This window comes from Bombina bombina, chromosome 7 (genome assembly GCF_027579735.1).
Source record: "Bombina bombina isolate aBomBom1 chromosome 7, aBomBom1.pri, whole genome shotgun sequence".
Lineage (NCBI taxonomy): Eukaryota > Metazoa > Chordata > Amphibia > Anura > Bombinatoridae > Bombina > Bombina bombina.
This window is the reverse complement of record NC_069505.1, coordinates 576,848,689-576,874,649: the sequence shown is the minus strand read 5'-3', so window position 1 is coordinate 576,874,649 and position 25,961 is coordinate 576,848,689. Positions and strand designations below refer to the sequence as shown.

At 41.0% G+C, this 25,961-nt stretch overlaps 1 protein-coding gene across 5 annotated transcripts in view; it reads left to right on the top strand.

The window, feature by feature from the left end:
* The window catches only part of AGPAT1 (1-acylglycerol-3-phosphate O-acyltransferase 1), a 155,397-nt gene that overhangs the window by 97,100 nt on the left and 32,336 nt on the right, over positions 1-25,961 (top strand). For all 5 annotated transcript variants that reach the window (XM_053721998.1, XM_053722000.1, XM_053721999.1 and 2 more), the window contains 3 exons: positions 6,789-6,964; positions 7,459-7,554; positions 25,378-25,450. In XM_053721998.1, the coding sequence (XP_053577973.1) occupies positions 6,789-6,964; positions 7,459-7,554; positions 25,378-25,450 (345 nt within the window). The remainder of the gene's footprint in view (positions 1-6,788; positions 6,965-7,458; positions 7,555-25,377; positions 25,451-25,961) is intronic.

Genomic DNA, 25,961 nt, shown 5'->3' with positions numbered 1-25,961 from the left:
TTAATTAAGGTTAAGCAGGTCCGGTACTGTTTGTTTGCTACTTGCATCAGTCTACAAGGCACAATAAACACACTGTAAAAAAATTTCTCTGTGATCTTTATTTTGCAACATAACAGATAATTTTCTTTTAAATTTTAAAGATACAGTACTGTTCTTTTTTTACATGTCACAATTTGAAGATTAATTTTGAACCACAGGCAGTTCTCTGTGGTTTCTTACAGTGTACATAGTGATGTTTATTTACACTAAGATATTCCTGTAAAATTTAAAGTCACAGTAACGTTTTTGTCTGTGGAAATTTTAGTAACAGACTTGTAACTGTTTATTCGTTAATTCATCCTTGTGGGCTTTAGGATGGTAATCAAACGCACAATAATGGGTTAATTTGAGATTTAAAGAGACACTAGCGTTTTATCTGTGTACTTTCTCATAAATGAATGTCCCAAATCTCATGTATAGAATTTCTTTTCCACTAGGGGCACAGTATTGCTTTCTATGTGAAAAGATTTATTGATTTTGCATTTAACTCCTTCTACGGCGATTGCTGTTTGGGAGTCTATTCACAATGTCTTCCAATTTGGTCTTTATTTCCGTACTACGGCAGGGCTAGAGGAATTGTTTTTGATACATGATTCTTCCATGTTACTGAGAATCTCATTTTCAGTTGGAATGATACTTAGGTAGTGTCTATATTTCATAGACCCTTCTACGGCGATTGCTGTTTGGAAGTTTGTCTATGGCCACAAAATTCTCCTATAGCTTCCATCGAAGTTTTATGGTCCACAGCTTGTGCCCTGCTCCCTTCATACTCCATTCAGGAGTTGGGACACATCCTATATTTTTACATACGGTAAAATCATAGGCATTTCCTATTCTTGCAAGCTTGTTTCCTCATAACGCCGTATCAGCTGAATGGCTTCACGTCCTTCCTTAGTCTAATACCCTTAGAGGTTAGTCCTCTGAAGAATTTTGTAAGGGAGCACACACCAGGGTCTACACAACCATCGGTGTTCTTGACTACTGTCACAGGTGTGATGGTATACTGGTTGGAAACATTGTATGAGACTGTTAGTCATCCCCAGAGAGGTTCACTCAGCCTTTCATCCTTCTGAGGTTGATAAAATGAGCAGCGCCTTGAGACCCTTACGGGGGATTAACCGCACTTTGCACGTTCCTAATTCTTACATTGGCAAATGTCAACCAGCTCACAGAGCCTTAAAAGATAGCTCAGCATGCTAAGTCACTGTGGCTGAGGTATGTAGCAATTCAAGGGTTGCAGATTTGAGTATTTTCCCTGGATAAGATCCAGGACTGAACTCAGTTTTATATTGGCTAATAGGGGATCGAAATCCCCGGTGATTTAGTGGGTAAGCAAACAGCCTGCCAGATGGAAGGCCAGCAGTTTGAATCCAGCCTCTGTCGCCTGGTTTTAGCAAGTGTGGTTTGATTTTCTACAAGAATTTTTATACCCTTTATTTTAATTCTTCTCTTTCAGTTGGATAAGAGAGATTCAGGACCTCTGGGCATTAGAGATAGTGTCCCAGGGATACCAGCTGGAATTCGGTAATTCTTCCCCCAGAGGAAGGGTTCTTTTTTCTCGATTGTCTGTAGACCAGATAAAGAGAGAGGTGTTCTTGCACTGTGTAAGAGGCCTCCCCTCCATGGGAGTCATCTGTCCCGTTCCTACTCAGGAATAAGGATAGGGTTTTTTTTTTTCTTCCAACCTGTTTGTATTTCCTAAAGAGGAGGAAATTGTTTTGGAATGGAATCTATCCGTACCATTCTTTCATTGATTCAAGAAGGTCAACTTATGTCAACATTGGATTTAAAGGATGCATACCTTCATTCCTATCCACAAAGATCATCGCTAAGGTCTTTATTGGCGGTTCTGCGACCGCGAGGAATCACAGTGGCGCCTTATCTGGTCGACATTCTGATCTAGGCGTCATCATTTCAACTAGCAAAGTCCCATACGGACATCATACTTTCCTTCCTAGGGACCCGCGGGTGGAAGGTAAACTTGGACATGAGTTCGTTGGCTCCTCAGTCACAAGTCTTTTTCTGGGAGCTCTAATCGACTCTCTATCCATGAAGCTCTTTTTGACGGAAGTCATAAAGTTAAAGATCTGAATACATGCCGAATCCTTCAGTCCAATCCTCGGCCGTCAGTGGCTCAGTGCATGAAGGCAATTGGATTGATGGTGGCAATAATGGACATCATTCCGTTTGCTCATTTTCATCTCAGACCTCTACAACTGAGCATGCTCAGACGATGGAATGGAGATTATGCAAATTTGTCTCTTCCAATAGATCTGGATCAGGAGACAAGGGGATCTCTTTTTTGGTGGTTGTCGCCGGATCATCTGTCCCAGGGGACATGTTTCCGCAGACCCTCTTGGGTGATGGTGACAACGGACACCAGCCCGATAGGATGGGGTGCTGTCTGGAACTTCCTGAAAGGCTCAGGGCGTGGGGACTCGGTCGGAGTCTCTATTTCCCATCAATATTCTGGTGTTGAGAGCAATATTCCATGCGCTTCAGGCTTGGCCTCAGTTGGCTTCGGCCAAATTCATCCGATTTCAGGTGGACAACATCACGACTGTGGCGTACATCAATCATCAGGGAGGAACAAGGAGTTCCTTAACGATGACAGAAGTATCCAAGATAATTCGGTGGGCGGAAGCTCACTCTGGTTATCTTTCAACAATATACATCCCAGGAACAACTGGGAAGCGGATTTTTGAGCAGATAGACGTTTCATCTGGGGGAATGGGAACCAGTGTTAATTTTGACGGCAAATTTCAATTTAGTCTTAGTTTTAGTCTTTTGACTAAAATGCCATTTTAGTTTTAGTCGTATTTTAGTCATCTGAATTGTTTTAGTTTTAGTCTAGATTTAGTCGACTGAATCTCCAGTAGATTTTAGTCGACTAAAATCTAAGGGGTTTAGTTAAAGTGTAATGCATTATTTAAGCATTTCTCTATAATTTGCAAACTGATTATATACTCCAGGAGTAAACATAACACCTGTTAATATTTATGGTATTAAGGTTTAAACATGCAATACCGACACAGATTTAGCCGTTGTGATATGTAACATCTTTATTAAACTTAAAATTAAATAAAACCAAGTTTCATAAACAAACAGAAGTGCAACTTTAAAATATATAAAAAAAAACTGTAAACTGTATTGGCTGTATTGCACATATTACCCAATATAAAAACTTTATCAGTTCTCTGTTAATAATTAAAACAAGTATCAAGTAATTCAACACAACAAAAAGTTTCTGCAGATAGCCCAGGCACAGCATAACAACCCCATATTTGTGGGTTATGCTTATTTCTATAGGAAGAATCAATTTATTATTCACAGATTCGTAAAATTTCCGGCAAAGTTATTAGCACTGCTCTAGAACTTCCAAACTCATTATATACTCCTGGAGTAAAGGTTTATTAACTTGTTTTTATTTGTGGTATTAAGGTTTGAACATGCAATACAGATATAACAGATTTAACTGTTGTGGTATATAACATGTCTATTTATCTTAAAATTTAATAAAATTAAGTTTCGTAAATTTTACAAAAGAGCAGTACTTGGATATGGATTGATTATAACAACTTGCATAAAATGTTTTTGTCAGCAAATTTTGATTTAGTTTTAGTCATAGTCTTTTGACTAAAATGTCATTTTGATTTAGTTTTAGTCATAGTCTTTTGACTAAAATGTCATTTTTGTTTTAGTCGTATTTTAGTCATCAGAATTTCTTTAGTTTTATAGTCATTTTAGTCTAGTTTTAGTCGACGAAATTAACACTGATGGGAACTCCATCCGGAGGTCTTTGCCAACCTGATTCTCAGATGGGACAGACCGGAGCTGGATCTTATGGCATCTCGTCAGAATGCCAAGCTTCCGAGATACGGATCCAGGTCCAAGGATCCTCAGGCCGAACTGATAGATGCCTTGGTCGTTCAACCTAGCTTATGTGTTTCCACTGTTTGCTCTCCTTTCCCGGGTGATTGCTCGGATCAAACAGGAGAGGGTTTCGATGATTCTCATCGCTCCTGCGTGGCTTCGCAGGACTTGGTATGCCGATCTGGTGGACATGTCCTCTCTGCCACCGTGGAAGCTTCCATTGAGGCAGGACCTTCTCATTCAGGGACCCTTCCATCATTCAAATCTAGTTTCTCTGCAGCTGACTGCTTGGAGATTGAACGCTTGATTTTATCTAAGCAAGGGTTCTCTGATTCGGTTTTTGATACCTTGATTCAGGCACGTAAGCCTGTTACTAGAAAGATTTCCCATAAGATATGGTGTAAATGTCTTTATTGGTGCGAATCCATGGGCTACTCATGGAGTAAGATTCGGATTCCTTGGATTTTATCTTTTTTCCAAAAAGGTTTGGAGAAACGGTTATCAGCAAGTTCCTTAAAGGGACAGATTTCTGCTTTATCTATTTGCTACACAAACGTCTGGCAGATTTTCCGGATGTTTAATATTTTTGTCAGGCTCTGACTAGAATCAGGCCTGTGTTTAGACCTATTGCTCCTCCTTGAAGTTTGGATTTAGTTCTTAAGGTTCTTCAAGGGGTTCCGTGTGAACCTATGCATTCCATTGATATTAAGTTATCTTGGAAAGTTTTATTTTTGATTACTATTTCTTCTGCTTGCAGAGTTTCTGAGCTTTCGGCTCTACAATGTGATTCTCCTTACCTTATTTTTCATCCGATAAGGTAGTGTTACGTACCAAACCTGGTTTTCTTCCTGAGGTTGTTTCCAACAAAAATATTATTCAGGAAGTTATTGTTCCTTCATTGTGTCCTAATCCTCCTTCTAAGAAGGAGTGTCTGTTACATAACTTGGACGTGGTCCGTGCCCTGAAGTTTTACTTGCAGACGACTAAAGAATTTCGTCAATCATCTTCATTATTTGTTGTTTTTTTTCTGGAAAAAATAGGGGTCAGAAGGCTACCTCTTTCTTTTTGGCTGAAGAGTATCATCTAGACAGCAGCCTCCTGAAAGAATTACGGCTCATTCTACTAGGGCTGTGGCTTTCTCATGGGCATTTAAAAATGATGCTTCTGTTGAACAGATTTGCAAGGCTGCAACTCGGTCGTCTCTTCACACTTTTTCCAACTTTTACAAATTTGATACTTTTGCCTCGTCCAAGGCTGTTTTTGGGAGAAAGGTTCTTCAAGCAGTGGTGCCTTCCGTTTAGGTTCCTGTCGTGTCCCTCCCTTTCATCCGTGTCCTATAGCTTTGGTATTGTATCCCATAAGTAAGGATGAAATCCGTGGACTCGTCATATCTTGTAGAAGAAAAGGAAATTTATGCTTACCTGATAAATGTATTTCTTTTACGATATGACGAGTCCACGGATCACCCTGTCATTTTCTAAGACAGGTCTTTATTTTTGTTAAACTTCAGTCACCTCTGCACCATGGCTTTTTCCTTTCTCTTCCTAACTTCGGTCGAATGACTGGAGTGAGAGGGAAGGGAGGAGCTATATATACAGCTCTGCTGTGGTGCGCTTTGCCTTCTCCTGCTGACCAGGAGGTGATATCCCATAAGTAAGGATGAAATCTGTGGACTTGTCATATCGTAAAAGAAATAAATTTATCAGGTAAGCATAAATTTCCTTTTTTAAACAACTTCCCAATTTACTTTTATTTTCAAATTTGCTTTGTTCTCTTGGCATTCTTTGTTAAAAGCTAAACCTAGGAGGCTCATATGCTAATTTCTAAACCATTGAGGGCCCCCTCTTATCTGAATGCATTTTGACAGTTTTTCAAGCTAGACAGCTCTAGTTCATGTGGGCCATATAGATAACATGCTCACTCCCATGGAGTCGGCACTAATTGGCTAAAATGCAAGTCTGTCAAAAGCACTGAGATAAGGAGCAGTCTGCAGAGGCTTAGACACAAGGTAATCACAGAGGTAAAAAGTGTATTATTATAACTGTTGGTTATGCAAAACTGGGGATTGGGTAATAAAGGGATTATCTATCTTTTAAAAAAAAAAAAAATAATAATCTGGAATAGACTGTCCCTTTGACCCTTTCAAATGGGTTAAATCCATGGTTAAAGTCAGCTCCATAGTAGAAATGCACACAGTAGCGCATTGCTGCTCTGGAACTGACTTTAACTATGCATTTAACCTCTGCATGGATTAAACACACCGTTATATGTAAGCACTGCTGCGAAAATAAAATGTTCTTACACATTACATCATTTTCTTTGCTGTAACGCTTGGTGCTTCTGAGCAAGACTAGTTTACGAACCCCACAAAGGGGTTAAACGCACAGCTCAGTCAATTATAAAACATGTCATGCTGTAACAAATTATAGTGCGTCATTTTGGGATTAAAAAGTCCCTCTAATATTGATTTATTTCATGACATTCTCCACCTACTCCTTAATTTTAATTGTTGTAGAAAAGAGCAAAATGAAAGGACCATTAATTACAGCAGAATTCCAAAATCCCCAAATACACACTAAAAAGACAGCGCAGAAGCACTTAGTTTCAATTTCAAATGAGTAGTAGATTTTTTTTTTCTGACCAATTTCAGTTCGTTCATTTTTCCTTCATCATGTGACAGCCATCAGTCAATCAGATAATGCATATATGTATATCTTGTGAATCTTGCACATGCTGGTGTCTCAGAAAGTGTGCATATAAAAAGATTGTGCACTTGGAAGTGAACTGGAAAGTTTTTTTAAAAGCGTGTGCTCTATATGAATCATTTTTAAGTTTGGCTTTAGTTTTCTTGAATATTTGTAATTCTCTCTATACAGGGATGATGGAAATTTTGCCAGGACGTTGTGTGCCCATTGCCAAACGTGAGCTCATGTACATGGGCACGGCAGGACTGGCCTGCTGGTTGGCGGGAGTAATCTTCATCAACCGCAAGAAAACAGATGACGCCATCAGTGTCATGACGGAGGCAGCTGAGACCATGTTGAAGGAGGATGTGAGGGCTGGGGGAAACAGGGATGAAACTGAGGGAGGAGAAGAAGAAATGGGGGAAAAAGCTGGGGTAGTGGGATTTTGTGTATGGTACTGGGAGAAACGCAACAAGGATGTAACAGTAAGATGAAGAAGAAATAGTAGCGCCAGAGAGACAGGAAAGAGGAGGAACATGATTTGAGGATAGGGAGCAGAATATGGTGGTAATGAAAAAAAATGTTGTTTTGCAGCAGGGATGTGATGAGGAGGAAGAAGAGGAAAGCTCTGAAGGGCCTAAATATGTGGGCGTTAAAAGTGGTGTTATAAAGAAAAGTAGAAAGAGCCAGGAATGGAGGAGTAGGGTTGCCACATGGTTTGGTGGAGAGGATGAAATTGGTCAGGAGAAATAACTTGATTTTTATGAAGGAAGACATCAGGAAGAGAAGATAGGGTTCAAGGGTGAGAAATATCAACGTTTTATATCTTTGTTTTTTATTTATCTCCTCATTTATCTGTCAGGTTCGTGTCTGGGTGTTCCCAGAAGGTACAAGAAATCACAGTGGATCTTTACTACCGTTTAAACGTGGAGCCTTTCACTTGGCTGTACAAGCACAGGTAGGAAGGGAGAACCTGACATATTATAAAAGAGCAAGCAGTTCTGTTTTTCTTACCCCCACCATGGTTTTCTCTCGTACCTTCTCATTTTCTCTCCTCATATTTTTCTTTTTCTTTCTGACAATTCTCTCTCCTCTTCTTTGTGTTTGCTTTTTGTGCTCTCAGGATCACTTTTTGTTTAACCTGTCTGCTCATATGGCATCAAAACAGGACAGGTCTAATGTTGATGTGTTTGTGAGTCAAGAAATAAATAGAGTATCATAAGGACTAACATGCATCAAGGGGGAGACAAGACTAGTGGTAATAAACTGGCAAAACTCTTGAGCTCAGATGTTGAGATCATCTATTTCTCTTCTATACATTTTGGTTTTGATGTTTTATTTATTTACTACATTTTTGGGCTTGATGATGCCTGGATGGTTATGGGGGGAGGGAAACATGTCTTGTAGGGGACAACTCAACTTTTTTAGAGAGTCTACTGTATTAGAAGTAGCCTAAATGTGACACATTGTCCTTAGTTCTTCTGACCAATGGTTGTACATCTTATTCCACCTGTGGCTTATTCCACCTGTGGTTTCTTCATATCCTTGAGATGAGATTTGTAGTCCTACAAATATACCATATTGTTGGATTGGTGGCTTCAACAAAAGGATGTTCTTGATTTCCTCCTGGTATAACAAACCAGGTACAGTTCCTAGTTGTCTTTAAGTTATAGCACTTTAAAAAAGATTTTACATGGACTGCCCCATTATTTTGATTCTAGATTTTAAATGTCTTCTTTTGATGTTGATAAGAATCTAGTCTGAAGGAAGTGGTGATTTCATATTCTTTGTCTGGTGCTCTTATGTTTATCTTTGTGTTGTCTCCATATAGTTATAATTTGTTTGATCTTACCAAGAGATAAGGATGCTGATTATATTGGGTTTGTGTACTTTTCTGGTCCGTGGTTCAATTAACTTTCTTTGGTCTGTTGAGAAGAACCGATATATAGTTCTGTTTCTTTCCATATATATACTCAATGATCATAGAGTGTTCCATGGTGGTGCCCAAATTGGTGATAATCCTCTTTGATGTTAGTGATGGGCAGGTTGTTTGTTGCCACGTGTCACTTTTTTTTGTGTGTGCTTCTTTTGTGCTTCACCATGGGCAAGCACACCAAGGTTTCCTACCCCTGTTTTAAACCTATAAGCAGATCAAAAAGTTTCAGTTCTACTTCCCAACATTTGGTCTATGATATGCTTGATATTGTGCTTTACTTTTGACAATATCTTTTGTGTGTTAGGAAATCTAACATTTTCCCTTATATATGGTCAAATTTTTAAAATCTTTAATTTGGTTATGGAAGCACATATATAATTATTAGGTTAATATTGTTATTAGGTTAAGGACTTTTATTCTCTTAAAAGGATAGAACGTTACTAGAGACCGTGTTCCTTGTATTATTTTATGGCAATAACATTTAACACACATACTCACATTTGCAAGTGGCCTAGCAGATTGTAGAACCAATTTCCAATTAACAACATTTAAACAATAGCATGTTACCCTGACACGTTTAAGAAAGTGGGCAGGACGTGTAAAAGCAGATATCTTGTGCAAATTCTTTGATTTTAAAGGGACAGAACCCCATTTTTTTCATGATTTGGATAGAACAAACAATTTTAAACAACTTTCCAATTTACTTCTTTTTTTTTTTATACTCAAAAACAGTTGACATAGAATATCACTTGAAAAGTGTCAAACACAAACCTTCATACTAGGTCAAAAATGTCTCAGATAAAAGAAAAGTAAAATTTTAAGCAAATAGGTGGTATATGAGGGGGAGGCGGGTAAAGGGGAAAAAAGGGAGGGGGCGGCAAGCTCTAGACACTGAATGTGTGGTAGGTTAAGAATATGGTAATGGACAAATTACATGGAAATTGAGGGGTACCAATTAGGTTTGAACATAGTTGCCCGATCTTCCCATATAAGTTTGTGTAGATCGATTTTGTTCAAAGTGAAGAATACGTTCTTTTCTTCCTAATGGGAAAAAGTTCACAGCCGCATTCATTACTTGTGGGAAATAAGAACCTGGCCACCAGGAGGAGGCAAAGAAACAGCAGCCAAAGGCTTTAATACTCCTCCCACTTCCCTCATCCCCCAGTCATTCTTTGCCTTTCGTCCCAGGAGGTTGGCAGAGAAGTGTCAGAAGTTTTATTTTTTAAAGAAAATACTTTTATTAATTTTTACGTAAAGTGTGTCTCTCATGGAGGGTAGTACTCTTTGCAATGGGACAGGAGTTTTAAGTAGTCCTTTTAGTCTCTCAGTGAGGGCCTGGGCGAATGTTAGAGTCCGGAGATGCAGTGGGAGTTCTCTCTGCGACACCACCCCGATTCGTATTAACAGCTCCTCTAGCACTTGGCGTTGCCGACCCTTCGCTTCGCTACCTGCTGTCTTCTATCAAGTCCATGATGGAGGCGACGCTACTATCCATCACACTTGAAGGGCCGTGTTCCTGTTCCACAGCGTAGATTCCGGTAAGATTGTTTCATTTTATCAATATGAATGTTATGTTGTTATGTGACAGATATGTATGGATCTCAGTGAGACTCCTCTGTTCGGATCTGGGAATCATGGGATAATTCCTTCCTTAGGGGGGATTTGTGAATAGGGTGGGGTTCCTTAATCATGTTTCTTATGTGATCTCCCTGCTTTGTGTATTGGGTATTGGCTCTGGGGCTGAGACGGGAGAATTGCTGAAAGGATTTATTGGGGTCTAGTTTTACAGTTCACCTTATGACTGAGCGTTGTTACACTGGGTTTGTTACGCTTCCGCATTCCTGACCGTGTGGCGACGAAGATTTTCTGCTTTGTTTGGATCTGGTCATAGGAGGTCGTGTGCTCCAGCCATTGTGGGTGTCAGGTGCCGTTTGTTTTTTATATTGTCCTAATTTTCTCTTTGGTTTTAACCATGGAGGATTCTGAAGCTGAGACTGTCGTTTCTGATTCCGATTCTTCCTCTTGTGAGGAAGGTGCTTCGGCCCCACTGACACAGGTTTGTCAGTCCTGTCTCTTGTGCTTTCTTAGAGCGCCTGGTTCCTCGGGCTCGGGAACCAGGGGCCTATTGACCCATCAGCCTCTGGAGTCTCTGTCCCTCAAGCTGCGGATTCCCAACAGCACCCTTCCTCTACATTTGCGGGTAGCCCTAATGTTAATTCTCCCTCTGCACAGGGTGGTTTGTTTCCCCTGGAGATGGCAGGTAATTTCCGCTTCAATATATTGATGGCGCTGGTTCGCCTGCAGGATCTGGAGGTTTCTGCGCTGTTGTGTTCTTGCCCGATTATCCCAGGTGTCCAGACTTCAGGTGGGTCTATTCAGTTACTTCCGGGGGTGAATATTTCTCCATGTTGCACCTTTCATTATCGGATCGCACAGCTGCGCGTTCTACTCTGTCGTCTTTACGACTTATTGTGGGATCTTCTCCTCTATCAGTCGGGGAATGTGTCATCGAATGGTGCTTCGAGCTAGACTATTTGGGATGTTCATCGTCTCCTGTCGGTCGCTCATGTCCTTTCCCAGAGTTTGTTTTTTTTGGCGGATGTCTTCGGGCTGCCTTCTTTTCTTTCATCCGGTTAGGATACTTTTTTATTTGATTGTTCCCTCGAGAATTTCTGGGATGGACTTGCTTTTTGTTACTTCCTTGTTCGTAGACTGTTGGGTCCGGAATTTGTATGCACTTTGTTGTATTGTCAGTGACGCCTGGTGGGTCCGGCGGGACCTTGTGTGTTTTGTTTTATTGTTTGTTTTCACAAACTACTCTATACATCTCTACATCCGGGCATTCGAGTCCGCATACTGGGAGAGATTGGGCATGCCACTCTCTCTCCTGGGGCTGGGTCGGTGGCTTCCACCGTGTTGCTTTGGTTCTCCTTTCAGGGGGGCGGGGCCTTCTCCGCTAGGGCCGTTTTTGTGCCTTGGTCTTCTTTCTACCCTTTGGGTGGTTTTAGACTCCTAGGGTCTCTGGACCTCGTTTCGTTCCGCTTTTAATGGCTCCTCTTCGTGGATCGGCGTGGAGCGATTGTCGGTATGCGAGACATAGCGGGATCATGTCTGCATTCTCTGTGATCCGGCAGTGGTGCTGTAGGGTGGCTAGCCTGTGACTTGCCACATGGTGGCCTGGTTTGCCTTTTTTTGCTGCTGGAGGCTTCTTCTAGCTGGAACCCGGTTTTATTGTGGTCGCCTTGTTCGTTTCGGTTCTAGTTCTTTTTTTTTCCAGAATTTTATCCACCATCTTAGGGTCGGGCGCCGATGTGAGACCCTAGTTTCTTAATGTCGTGGAGTTTTGCTCTGTGTTGTGGGTTCTATCGCCTTGAGATCAGTTCTGTATTTTTTCACGGCCTTTTGTTAGGTTTTGCTAGATTTCCCTTTTTTTTTTTTTTGGGTTCCTTCCTCGGGTGAGGAGTGTCTGATCGGAATTTTGGTCGGGGGCCTTTTCTTCAGGTCTCTCTGTGGATTTGGGATCGGGCTGGGTTTCCGGGTGGTGTTGGTATTGTTCTGTCTATGCTTGTCCTGGTTTTTCCCGCTGGTGTTCGGGTTGTGTCTTGAAGGGGTTCTTCCTTTTCTCTCTTTGGAGTGTCTGGTCCCCTTCTTATGGCTGCTCGGGGCCTTTGTTTTTCTGTGCGGGAATGTGTTCTGGACTTCCTTTGGGGATCCGTTGTTCTGGTGCTCTAACCTTGCAATTTGATCTTCCCCACCGGTATCTGCTGTGGGGCCCCGAGATTGCTACCTCGGGTAGTAGTCTCTGCTCCTTTGGGGGCTGGCTCATTTTGGGTTAGTTTTGACCCCTGTGTTGAGTTTGTGTCCGGGGGTGCAAGGTTTCCCTTGTCCTCCGTCTTCCCTTGGGAGACTTGGTGTGTTCCTTTTGTCCCTGGTTCAGGGATGAAGATGCCCTTGGGAATGGACTTCTGGGGTTTAGTGTTCCTCTGGTGGTGGAAATCTGCCCGTGTTTCTGGTCACACTCTTTTGAGGTGGCTGGTGGTGTTCCTCCCTCTCGTTCAAGGGGGTGTGGGACTCTGTCCCTGGACTTTTCCCTGCCTCATTGTGGCGGTTCTGCGTTTGTGGAAAACGTCCCTGTTTATCTCAGGATCCTAAGCTGTGGTTCTGGTCATCTTTTGACTTTTCAGCTGTCTCTGTTTCTTTTGGATACAGTGGGTCCCTATTGAGGTGCTCTCTGAGCTTTCGGGGGGGTTTGGATCTCTGATTTTTTCCCTTCATGGAGGGGGTTCTGTCTAGGAACTTGGTTTTTGCTGGTTCCGTTTCTCTTTGGTTCCCTACAGCTGGGGAGCAGGACAAGGTTTTTTTTCCCTTTATCTGTGGCTGCACTATAGCGTGCTACTTAGTTGTCTGTGCGTTTTTTTGTTCTCTTTCAGTCTCCAACAAGGTCGTGTTTGACTGATGATGCCCTTTTTTCTGGCATTTCGTGAGGCTTTCTGGAGTCTCCCGAGCGAGTCTGCTTTGTCTTTTGGAAGACAGGGTTCTGGTTCAGTTCTCCCTATCCCTTGCTTCTTCCTTTGGGGAGTTGTTGGTTCCCTTATGGGGACCTGTGTATGGGATCGGCCTTTGGGCGATAGGGCGATTCGAGTCCTGTAGGCTCCGTGGTGTTGCATGTGGGTTTTACGTAGGCTAGGGACTGTCGTTTGTGTCCTTGGGGCCCTTTTTTCTTCATGTGTTTGCTCCCTGCTTTTGGATAAAGCAGGACTTTTTAAATTATGGGATGTGATTCAGTCCTGGTGCCTTCAGATTGGGCCGCCTCTTACCCTCCTGTTCTTGGCATTGTGTCCTCTTTATTTTAATTTAATTTTTTTTAATTTATTATCAAAATGTCTTCATTCTCTTGTTATCCTTTTGCTGAAAGAACCGCATTGCACTACTGGCAGCTAGCTGAACACATCTAGTTAGCCAATCACAAGAGACAGGATATGTGCGTATTCTTTTTCAACAAGGGATACCAAGAGAACAAAGCACATTTGAAAATATAAATTAATTTAAAAGTGTCTTAAAATTACATGCTCTATCTGATTCATACAAGGTTAATTTTGATTTTCCCTTTAAAACCATTTTGAGACACAGTCCCTTTTAAAAGTTGACATCATCATTTTTGTCACAGCTGTGAAATACGAGTCAAACTCAGAAGCAATCCTCTGTATACTTAGGCTCATGATATTTGTTCTAATTTAACCAATGAATCTAAGAAATGGCTACTGCCAAGTAATTGATTTAATTTATGGCATGTAAAAGATTAATAAAAAAATTCTTAAAACGGCATTGGCATGTCTCCATACTGATTATAAAACGCCAAATCCCAACATATTGGGTCAGATTACAAATTTAAGGCTACTGATTGCGCTCAGCGTGCTACTAAGGAAAAAGGGTTGCGTTGTTGGGGAAGGGATAAGGTATATGCCAAGGGGGTAAAAGGTGTGTGCCATAAACCTAGTGTATGTGTGTCACATCAAACTGAATTGAAATGTATAGCAAATAAATACCCAAGCAACTAGTAGGTCACTGGAGCAGCTTCCAGTCATTGGTGCTACCCGTCATGAATAATGTTATCGCGTACCATAATCGCAATCTAATAACAAGCTTAAGTGACTTTTGACATCCGGAATATCCGACAGAAATTACTGTAGCGCAACAACCTTTAACCATTTTTTTGTAATTTGAATGGGGAAAATGCAAGTATTATGGATAACGCCAGAGCGATATTAGTGCACCGTAGGGCTGTGCAATTAATCACATGATGCAATTATTTGTGAGACTATGCAATATCTAAATCCCATGAGGCCGCAAGTTTTTTATAAAGTCCAAAACGGCTTCCTTAAAAGTACAGTTTACACTTACATTTTCTCCTCTTTAATTTGTTTTAATGATCCATTTTACCTGCTGGAGTATATACATGTTTACAAATGGCTCCTTTGCCTTTATATTGTCATTTGAAATAGTTGATTTTGCCTGTTGTATTTCTACTTCCACTGAAAGTTTCAGTACTTAGATATAGGCTATTGACAAGCTATATAAACACAGCAGCAGAAGAAATTACACTCTCACAGGCCCATTTATCAAAGGGCTTGCGGACCTGATCCGACACTGCGGATCAGGTCCGCAAGACCTCGCTAAATGCGGAGAGCAATACGCTCTCCGCATTTAACATTGCACCAGCAGCTCACAAGAGCTGCTGGTGCAACGCCGCCCCCTGCTGACTCGCGGCCAATCGGCCGCCAGCAGGGAGCTGTCAATCAACCCGATCGTATTCGATCGGGTTGATGTCCGGCGATTCCTGTCCGCCTGTTCAGAGCAGGCGGACAGGGTTATGGAGCAGCGGTCTTTAGACCGCTGCTTCATAAGTTGTGTTTCTGGCGAGTCTGAAGACTCGCCATAAACACGGCCCTTCAAGCTCCGTACGGAGCTTGATAAATGGGCCTGTTGGTAGGGAATGGGAGAGAGAAAGTTATAAAATGTTCATTTTTATTCTTTCTAAGTATTGTATAGAGGCAGGTATTAGAAAGGGAAGTGTTTGAGTGATAAGGATGTCTGATCTCTCTGCAAGCTTAGCCGATTTTAATGGCTTGTGCACATCTAGCTATTTAATTTACATAAATAAACATAAAGGACCCATTTTTCATATATTGTATACTCTGCAGCTGGTATAACAATTAATTGGGAACACATCAAGAGGAAAACTGTTTTACAGTTCAGTGTAATGTCAGTCACAAACGCCTCTGTCCTGCTCAGCAACAGCACTGATCGCGTCTCCAGGGGGCGGACCAGAAAGGGTCACATCAGTGTCACAGCATATAATGTTCCCACCACCATTTTACTTGCTACATAGATTGTTGCTTCTCTTTTGGTCTATTCAGTCTGCAGTGCAAACTGCACAGGGAACAAGCTGCTGTTTTGAACAGTTAAATCCATTTTTAAATGCAAATTGTATGTTTAAAAAATATTTCAATAAAATCGCAATTGCAAAATATTTTCAATAAATTGTGATTTTTTTTATATATATATATATGCACAGCCCTAGCACACCGTAACGCTTGCATTTTTGTGCTCAACTTGTAATCTAGCCTACCGTATTACTGAAGCACTTTATGCAAAGCATATCTGCATGTTCAGTCTACTTTCTTTTACGTGTTGTGTAACATAATATCGTATAAGGTTTTTGTGTGGATTTGTTTTCATGAAGTGTTTTAAGACATGGAAATTAGCATATGCATGTTTCTCTATATCATTTGCTCGCCATAAGCAATATATATATATATATATATATATATATATATATATATATAACGGAGACTAATAGTAGGTATGAAATAGAGTTTGGTTTTTTTTTTGCTCAAAATCCACAGGCGCTATTCTGCATTCATAATTATGCTTGTGCATTTTCTGACAAATGTAAACCCGTCTTCAAGTGCCAGATAGTCTATACCAGGAGTCTACAAATCTTTTTAAAGTTTAGGAGCCAGGCACACTTTTAGGAGCCAGAAAGTAGTATTTGAATAAAGATATATGGAGAATACCCAAAAAAGTTTGGAGCCAGGGGTCACATTCTAAAAAAAAGAGGCTGCTTCTTGGGTGGTAACTAGCTATAGAACAAGCTATTATGCTATTGTTCATTCCCAGGTTGAGCACATCTCTGTTTTTATTTAGTCGAATTCTAGGAGCCAGTGGCTCCCTGGCGCCTGGGTTGTCGAGCCCTGGTCTATTGCATTTTCACATTGGCAAATTGCAGCAATACAATTGAATAGAATCATTTATTCGCCAAGTATAAAAAAAAGAAAATTATCCAACAAATTCATGGTGCAAACAAAGCTAACAAAAACATACAATTGGCAGTGTAAAAATCTAATCATCAAATGTATTCACGATTGACTAAAGTGTAATTTATCGTACCAGAAGTGAAACAAGAGAAGTATTCCTGTTTGCTATTTTAATAGCCTTGGGGGAAAATACTTTTCGGAAAACGGTTTGTCCGAGTTTGTAAAACTCTTAACCTTGGCCTACGATAAAAAGATAAGATGATTAAAAAAAAAAATATGGTCAGGGTGAGTTGAATCAGATAAAATGTTTCCGACTCTTATAAATCCTTGAAAAGTAAATCTAATAAATTAACTCCCAAAATATATAGTGAACAAAAAAAGTTCTCTCTCATGAAAATTTTAGGTGAATTATGAATTATTTTTTAGAAAGTATATTTATAGTCACAATTAGTATCATGTCCCTTTTAGATACTTTGTTTTTTGTGTTTTATATAGCTAAAAAATGAATGCTTCTGAAAAGGTGTATTCTAAAAACGACACCCTTTTGGATTGCTGATAGACACCTGCTTGAGCAATTCCACGATGTAAAAAAACAAATCTTAGTCTGCAAATTTAAATAGACACTGAACCCAAATTTTTTTTTCGTGATTCAGATAGAGCATGCATTTTTAAGCAACTTTCTAATTTACTCCTAGTATCAATTTTTCTTCGTTCTCTTGCTATCTTTATTTGAAAAAGGCATCTTAGCTAAGGAGCCAGCAAATTTTTGGTTCAGTACCATGGACAGCACTTTTTTGTTGGTGCTGTCCAATCGGCAAGGACAACCCAGTTTGTGCACCAAAAATGGGCCGGCATCTAAACTTACATTCTTGCTTTTCAAATAAACATACCAAGAGAATGAAGAAAATTTGATAATAGGAATAAATTAGAAAGTTGGTTTCAGTGTCCCTTCAATTGACATAAATTTAATGGAGAAGTGTAATAGCTTGTGATTTGTGTTTTCTTCCTGTTTAGGTGAATCAGTAACCAAATGCTGGTCATAATAATTTATGTTTATACTTTTCCTGAAATCTGCTGTTAAGAGACACTCAAATCAAAATGAAACTTTCTTGAATCAGAGCAGCAATTTTAAGAGACTTTCCAATTCACTTCCATTATCAAATATGCACACTTTATGAGGCACCAGCTCCTATTGAGCATGTGCAAGACATCACAGTGCAAGCGCAACCCAGGTTCTGAACATAAAATGTTCCCGGCTCCCTAGCTTTAGATTCCTGCTTTTTCAAATAAAGATAGCAAGAGAACGAAGAAAAAATGATTATAGGAGTAAATTAGAAAGTTGTTTAAAATTGCATGCTCTATCTGAATCATGAAAGGAAAAAAAATGTGGTTTAGTATCCCTTTAAGTGCACACACGCATTATATACTTGGTATGCTGTTATGGAAATGAGCTAACGTTCAACAAAGGAGGCAGAGAGAACAAGGTTCATGAAATTTGATGGTAGTATTGAATTTTTTTTTTTTAAATGATACGCTCTAAGTTTTATTTTACCTTTCATCTTCTTTTTAAAATTAACCTGCCGGTTCAATATCCCTTTATAGCATGATTTTCTTAGTATATCAGCTGATTTTAGTTATTGTAATTTAGTTTGTTCAGAAACTTCCTAAGAATCATTGCAAACATAATGATTTAAATGAACTAGTCATTGTCAAAGCAGGACCCAGACTAAAGCTCAGCAGCTCTTTTGTTTTGGTTGACCTGCTGATAACGTTTTCCAGGGGTAGATGTTAATCCGACGATGAATGCTGGCACCAGTACGTACCCGCTCCCATGCCTGATTTCACTTGACACCGGCATCTTGGTTTCATGTACTTGTGTAATCAGGGAAATCAGATTCTCATGCACAGAATTTATCCGTCTCGTACAGTCAGATGATCTCTGTTCAGTTGGCTCAACAGATGAAATCTCGCGGCGGGGGAAGGGACGCAGCCTTTGATCATCATAGTGCACTATGATAACTGCAGACACCGTCATAATAGGTTTTAGCTGCTCTTTGTGAGCACAGAGGATTAAAAAAGCACAGATTTGTAACATATTTAGAACAGTTTATCATCTACTAACATGGGTGCTTAAAGGGACATTAAACACTAAATAAATGCTAGATAGAATGATACATTCAAAGAATAGATTAGTCTATGAATAACATGTAGATGTATTTTTTTTTTTTAAAAAAAGCTTCATTTGCTGTTTAAATAGTGACAAAATAAGTGTAACGTTTTAGTGTCTGTAAAACAATGGGAGCTGCCATGTTGTAATTTAGGTCACCTTCTCTGCTGTGGCCAATTAGATACAGTTATAAATAGGCTACTAGAGTGTGCAGCCAATGGCTGTTTAAAATATAACAGTGTTCTGCACTTCCATTTCTAACAAGAACTGAAAAGCTCACAATATCAGAATGGATATCAGGAATAGGGTACAAAATAAATAAAGTATATTGTAGAGGTTTTTTATATATACAATGTATCATTTTATATTATCCTCTCAATGTGTTAAATGTCCCCTTTAAAGGGACACTGTACCCAAAAAATTTCTTTCGTGATTCAGATTGAGCATGAAACTTTAAGCAACTTTCTAATTTACTCCTATCATCAAATTTTCTTCATTCTCTTGGTATCTTTATTTGAAATGCAAGAATGTAAGTTTAGATGCCGGCCCATTTTTGGTGAACAACCTAGGTTGTCCTTGCTGATTGGTGGATACATTCATCCACCAATAAAAAAGTGCTGTCCAGAGTAATGAAACCAAAAAAAAGCTTAGATGCCTTCTTTTTCAAATAATGATAGCAAGAGAACGAAGAAAAATTGATAATAGGAGTAAATTAGAAAGTTGCTTAAAATTGCATGCTCTTTCTGAATTACAAAAGAAAAAATTTGGGTACAGTGTCCCTTTAAGCTTTTGTAGTTGGCATTTTGTTGTCTTAAATATCCTGTTTGTGTCCGTTTGTGATGGTCTAAATACCCCAGAAGCCTTCTGCTTTAATCTCAATATCTGTCTCTCTTTCTCTCTCGCTCTCTCTTTCTCTGTCTCGCTCTCTTTCCTCTTAAGGACATGACGAGTCCACGGATCATCTTCATTACTTATGGGATATTCACCTCCTGGTCAGCAGGAGGAGGCAAAGAGCACCACAGCAGAGCTGTTAAATAGCGCCTCCCTTCCCTCCCACCCCAGTCATTCTCTTTGCCTGTGTTAGTGATAGGAGATGGCAAAGTGAGCTGTTAGAAAAGATTCTTCAATCAAGAGTTTGTTATTTTTTAAGTAGTGCCAGAGAGTGCTACTTTGACCTGGGGTGTAGCCTATACATGATCAGTCTCTACAGCAGGGCTTGTGGTGGCTTTAAAGCATAAGGAACTGGTGGGCCATAATGCTCACTGCGCCTCCTAAACATGTTGCTGCCCCATTATAGATAGCCTAAGCGCATGGTAACTCAGGCTGATCTGCTTCCACAGGGCTATGGGAGGGAGAAAAGGACCTCTTACACCTGATGGACTGTCTTGCTGTCGGGCAGCATTGAGGTAAGTGCTATTTTATTCATTCTGGAGAGGATAGCAGAGTGATTATGGCACTTAACTTTTAACACTTGTTACAAGTTGCAGCACAACTCTCTTCAAAAGGGGTTTAATATTGGCAGCATTGTACAGGCACTGGGGCTTTTGTGGGGAGACTGCTTACACTTTATTAGGGGCTATAGCGTACTTATGGCATCCCTGACGTTTTTTGAGGCAATTAAGATGACGCCCACAATGGGCGGGGCCTATTTTTGCGCGCTTCCATTTCCTGACTACAGCCCATGTTGAGTTAGAGATCGCATGGGGCTCTATTACCGCATGTCTGGTGATTGGAAAAATTAGACAGGCGGTGGTAGCGCTTACTGCAGAAGCGGTTCCTGTTTCTTCTCATGCTTACATCTGGTATCAGAGTCCGTTTTTTCTGTGAGAAGATAGACGGTTGTTGGTGGGTAGGTAGGCACCTAAGCAGGCTGCTGAGGTTAAAGTTGTCTGGAATTATGTTTTTGATGTACAAATAATGTAATCAAGCAGACAAAAAGATTAACGTTTAAAATTTAAAGGCACAGGTTTGTTATTTCTAATAACGTTGAAATTTAATTCCTTATTTCTCAAATTATTACCCATTGGGAGTGAGCTTTTCTAAGGTATTGTTTTTTATGTTTTAAGGACACAGTACTGCATAAATAAAAAAATAAAAAAATGTTTTTAGTGTTGAATTTTTTTTTTCTGTGATTTGAGATGGACATAGGAGCTAATCAATCTGGTATTTGCTCTATGTGCTTGAATGCTTAGGGGAGGTAAGGGTTTGAACCACCTACTCCTTTTTGTCCCTCTTGTTGAGAGGGCCTTGAGTTTCAAAGAAAAGATGTTTTTCATGAGTAAACCTCTTCTAAGGCGGGTTTTTTCTCAGGGGTCTCAGGATGAGATTCAGAGTACGCCGCAGCTGTCTCCCCAAGTGTCCCAGGAATTACCGCCCGCTCAAGCAGTGCCCTGTCATCCTGTTCTAGGTTCGGCTGGAATTACTTTAATGGACATAGCTAGGGTTATGTCTTCTACTATTTCAGAAGCATTATCTGCCCTTCCTATGTTACAAGGCAGGCGTAAAAGAAAGAGCAACCATGGGGTCAGGGAGGTTGCTGACGCAATGGTATCATTTTCGGATATACCCTCTCAGGGACCTGAGTTAGATGGTTCGGAATTTTTATCAGAGGGTGAAGTTTCTGATTCTGAAAGTTCAGCACCTTTAACAGATCAAAGGGGGTTTCTTTCTGCTTTAAGTTAGAACACCTACTTCTGTTACTCAGAGAGGTATTAGCAACTTTAGATGATTGTGACTCTACATTAGTAGTGGCTCCTGAGAAGTTGTGCAAAATGGATAGATATTTTGAAGTTCCCTTGTATTCAGATATTTTTCCAGTACCTAAGAAGACTTTGGAGATTATTTCTAAGGAATGGGATAGACCAGGTATTCCTTTTTCTCCATCCCCTGTTTTCAAGACGATGTTTCCTAAGGTGGAAGGAGCTGTTTCCACTCTGGCCAATCGTACGACTATTCCTATTGAGGATAGCTGTGCTTTTAAGGATCATATGGACAAGAAGTTGGAAGGATTACTTAAGAGGATTATGTTCATCAGGGGTTACTAGTGCAGCAGCTTACTGGTTTGATGCTCTGTCTGACTGAAACCTCTTTTGAGGAAATCCAAGTTAAGATTAAGGCGCTGAAACATGGTAATGCCTTTATTACGGATGCTTCTCTGCAAATTACTAAATTGGCAGCAAAGAGTTTGGGGTTTTATATTTTAGCCCGCAGAGCTTTATGGTTAAAGCTCTGGTCTGCAGACGTACCCTCCAAATCTAAGCTTCTGGCAATTCCTTACAAGGGAAAGACCTTGTTTGGACCTGGCCTGAAGGAAATTATTTCAGATATTTCTGGAGGTAAGGGTCATCTCCTTCCTCAAGATAAGAGAAACAAGCTAAAGGGACGACAAAGTAATTTTCGTTCCTTTCGAAACTTTGTGGGAAATTCTTTAGTTTCCTCCCCCAGACAGGATGGAAACTATTTCCAACCCAAGCCTACTTGGAGACCCAACCAGTCATGGAACAAGGGGAGACAATCCAAGAAGCCTGCTGCTGAATCTAGGACAGCCTGAAGGGTGTGCCCCCGATCCAGGACCGGATCTGGTAGGGGGCAGAGTTTCCTTTTTCGTTCAGGCTTGGGTTAGAGATGTACAGGATCCCTGGGCTATAGAGATTGTGTCCCGGAGATACAGACTGGAATTCAAAGGTTGTCCTCCTCGAGGAAGGTTTCTCCTTTCAAGGTTGTCTGCATAAAAAGAGAGGCATTCTTATGTTGTGTAAGAGACCTCTCCTCCATGGGAGTAATTATCCCAGTTCCTAACAAGGACAAGGTTTTTATTCCAATCTGTTTGTAGTTTCCAAATAGGAGGGAACTTTCAGACCAATCCTAGATCTCAAGAGTCTAAACAAGTTTCTCAGAGTCCCATCATTCAAGATGGAGACTATTCGCACTATTCTGCCGTTGATCCAGGAGGGTCAATTCATGACAACGGTGGACTTGAAGGATGCATATATTCATGTTCCTATCCACAGGGAACATCACAAGTTTCTAAGATTTGCCTTTCTAGACAAACACTTTCAGTTTGGGGCTCTTCCTTTCGGTTTGGCCACGGCACCCAGAATGTTCACAAAGGTTCTGGGGTCTCTGTTCGCGGTCCTGAGACCACGGGGCATTGCAGTAGCACCTTACCTAGATGATATTCTAATCCAGGCGCCGTCTTGTCATCAAGCTAAGTCTCATACCAACATTGTCATATCCTTCCTGAAGGTAAATCTGGAAAAGAGTTTTTTAGTTCCAAAACAAGGGTGTTCTTCTTGGGAACTCTAAGAGATTCTGTTCTAATGAAGATTTTTTTTGACAGAAGTCAGGAAATCAAGGATTACAAATACCTGTTGAATACTCCAATCCACTCCGAGGCCATCAGTGGCTCAGTGTATGGAGGTAATCGGACTGATGGTGGCAATGATGGACATCATCCCGTTTGCTCGATTCCATCTCAGACCTCTGCAGCTGAACATGCTCAGACAGTGGAATGGAGATTATGCGGACCTGTCTCCTCAAATAATCATGGAAAAGGAGTTGAGGGACTCTCTTCAATGGTGGTTGTCTCTGGATCATCTCTCTCAGGGAACCTACTTTCGCAGACCGCCCTGGGTGATTGTGACAACAGACGCCAGTCTTTTAGGATGGTGAACCGTCTGGGGTTCTTTGAAGGCTCAGGGAGTGTGGACTCGTTCGGAGTCTCTACTTCCTATCAACATTCTGGAATTGAGAGCAATTTTCAATGCTCTTCTGGCCTGGCCTGGCCTCAGTTAGCCTCGGCCCAGTTCATCAGATTCCAGTCGGACAATATGACTGTAGCTTACATCAATCATCAGGGAGGAACGAGGAGTTCCTTGGCGATGTCCGAAGTGACCAAGATAATTCAGTGGGCGGAAACTCACTCTTGTCACCTGTCAGCAATCCACATCCCAGGGGTGGACATCTGGGAGGCGGATTTTCTGAGCAGACAGGCTTTCTATCCGGGTGAGTGGGAACTTCATCCGGAAGTGTTCTCAAGTCTAATCCTCAAATGGGGTCAACCGGAGTTAAATCTCATGGCATCTTGGCAGAATGCCAAGCTCTCGAGGTACAGGTCGAGGTCCAGGGATCCGCAGGCGGAACTGATAGATGCTCTGGCGGTTCCTTGGTCCTTCAAGCTTGCATACCTGTTTTCCTCCATTTGCGCTTCTTCCTCGGGTCGTTGCTCGAATCAAACTGGAGAGGGCTCCAGTGATCCTCATTACTCCTCCCTGGCCTCGCAGGACTTGGTATGCGGACCTGGTAGACATGTCGTCTCTGCCACCCTGGAGACTTCCGTTGAGGAAGGACCTTCTCATTCAAAGTCTGACTGCTTGGAGATTGAACGTTTAATTTTGTCAAAACAAGGTTTTTCTGATGTGGTCATAGAGACCTTGGTTCAGGCTCGTAAGCCGGTAACTAGAAAGTTTTACCATCAGATATGGCGTAAATATATTTATTGGTGCGAATCTAAGGGCATGGAGTAGAGTTAGGATTCCGAGAATTTTAGCCTTCAAGAGGGTTTGGTGAAGGGTTTGTTGACAAGTTCCTTAAAGGGTCAGATTTTAGCCTTGTCTATTTTGTTACATAAACGTCTGGCAGATGTTCAGTCTTTCTGTCAGGCTCTGGTCAGGATCAGGCCTGTGTTTAAGCCTATTGCTCCTCCATGGAGTCTTAATTTGGTTCTCGATGTTCTTCAAGGGGTTCAGTTTGAACCTATGCATTCCTTAGATATTAAGTTACTATCTTGGAAAGTTTTATTCATTGTTGCCATTTCTTTTGTTCGCAGAGTGTCCGAACTCTCGGCTTTGCAGTGATCTTCTCCTTATCTTATTTTATTTTTCATGCTGATAAGGTAGTTTTGCGTACTAACTTAGGTTTTCTTCCTACAGTAGTTTTCTGATCGAAACATTAATCAGGAAATTGTGGTACCTTATTTATGTCCTAATCCTTCTTCTCAGAAGGAACGTCTTCTGAACAATTTTGATGTGGTTCATGCTTTAAGGTTTTATTTGCAGACGACAAAGGATTTTCGGCAGTCTTCTTCTTCTTCTTTGTTTATTGTTTTCTCCGGAAAAGGAAAGGGTCAGAAGGCTACCGCTACTTTGTTTTCTCTTTGGCTGAAGAGTATCATTCGCTTTGCTTATGAGACCTCTGGGAAGCAGCCTCATGAGAGGATTATGGCTCATTCTACTAGGGCCGTGGCTTCTTCATGGGCATTCAAGAATGAAGCATCAATTGAACAGATTTGTAAGGCTGCTACTTGGTCCTCTCTGCACATTTTTTCTAAATTCTATAAATTTGATACTTTTGCCTCAGCTGAGGCGGCTTTTGGGAGAAAGGTTCTTCAAGCAGTGGTGCCTTTTGTTTAGGTATCCTGTCTTGTCCCTCCCGTATCATCTGTGTCCTCTAAGCTTTGGTATTGTATCCCATAAGTAATGAAGATGATCCGTGGACTCGTCATATCCTTAAGAGGAAAAGAAAATTTATGCTTACCTGATAAATTTGTTTCCTCTTGGACATGACGAGTCCGCGGGCCGCCCTGTTCTTTGAAGACAGGATGTTTTTATTGTAAACTTCAGTCACCTCTGCACCTTGGCTTTTCCTTTCTCTTCCTAACTTCGGTCGAATGACTGGAGTGAGAGGGAAGGGAGGAGCTATTTAACAGCTCTGCTGTGGTGCTCTTTGCCTCCTCCTGCTGACCAGGAGATGAATATCCCATAAGTAATGAAGATGATCCGTGGACTTGTCATGTCCAAGAGGAAACAAATTTATCAGGTAAGCATAAATTTTCTTTTTTACTAACCAGCCTTTCTATCATAGGTGCCAGTAATACCCGTTGTTATGTCTTCCTATAAGGATTTCTACTGCAAGAAAGACAAGAAGTTTACTACAGGTGAGTAGTGTGTTACTTTGAAATCTGTGCGCAGCCTACTTTAATTCAAGTTATGTGATTGGCTTTGGTCAATTACTGATTTGTATAATCACGGCTATTCAGGCTCGCTCCCCTTTGCATGTGCAGTTTTTCTTCTTAAACCGGAAGAGTCCACAGCTGCATTCATTACTTTTGAGAAATAAGAACCTGGCCACCAGGAGGAGGCAAAGACACCCCAGCCAAAGGCTTAAATACCTCCCCCACGTCCCTCATACCCCAGTCATTCTTTGCCTTTTGTCACAGGAGGTTGGCAGAGAAGTGTCAGAAGTTGAAGATAGTCTCTTATGGAGGGTAGTACTCTTCGGAATGGGACTGGAGTTTTAAGTAATCCTGTCAGCCTCTCAGTGAAAGCATGGATGAAAGTTAGAGTCCAGAGATGCAGGGTGTGTCGTCACTGCAAAACCATCCCGACTCATGTTAACAGCTCCTTGGCAATTAGCGTTGACGAGTTTGCTGCCTGCCTCTACTCTCT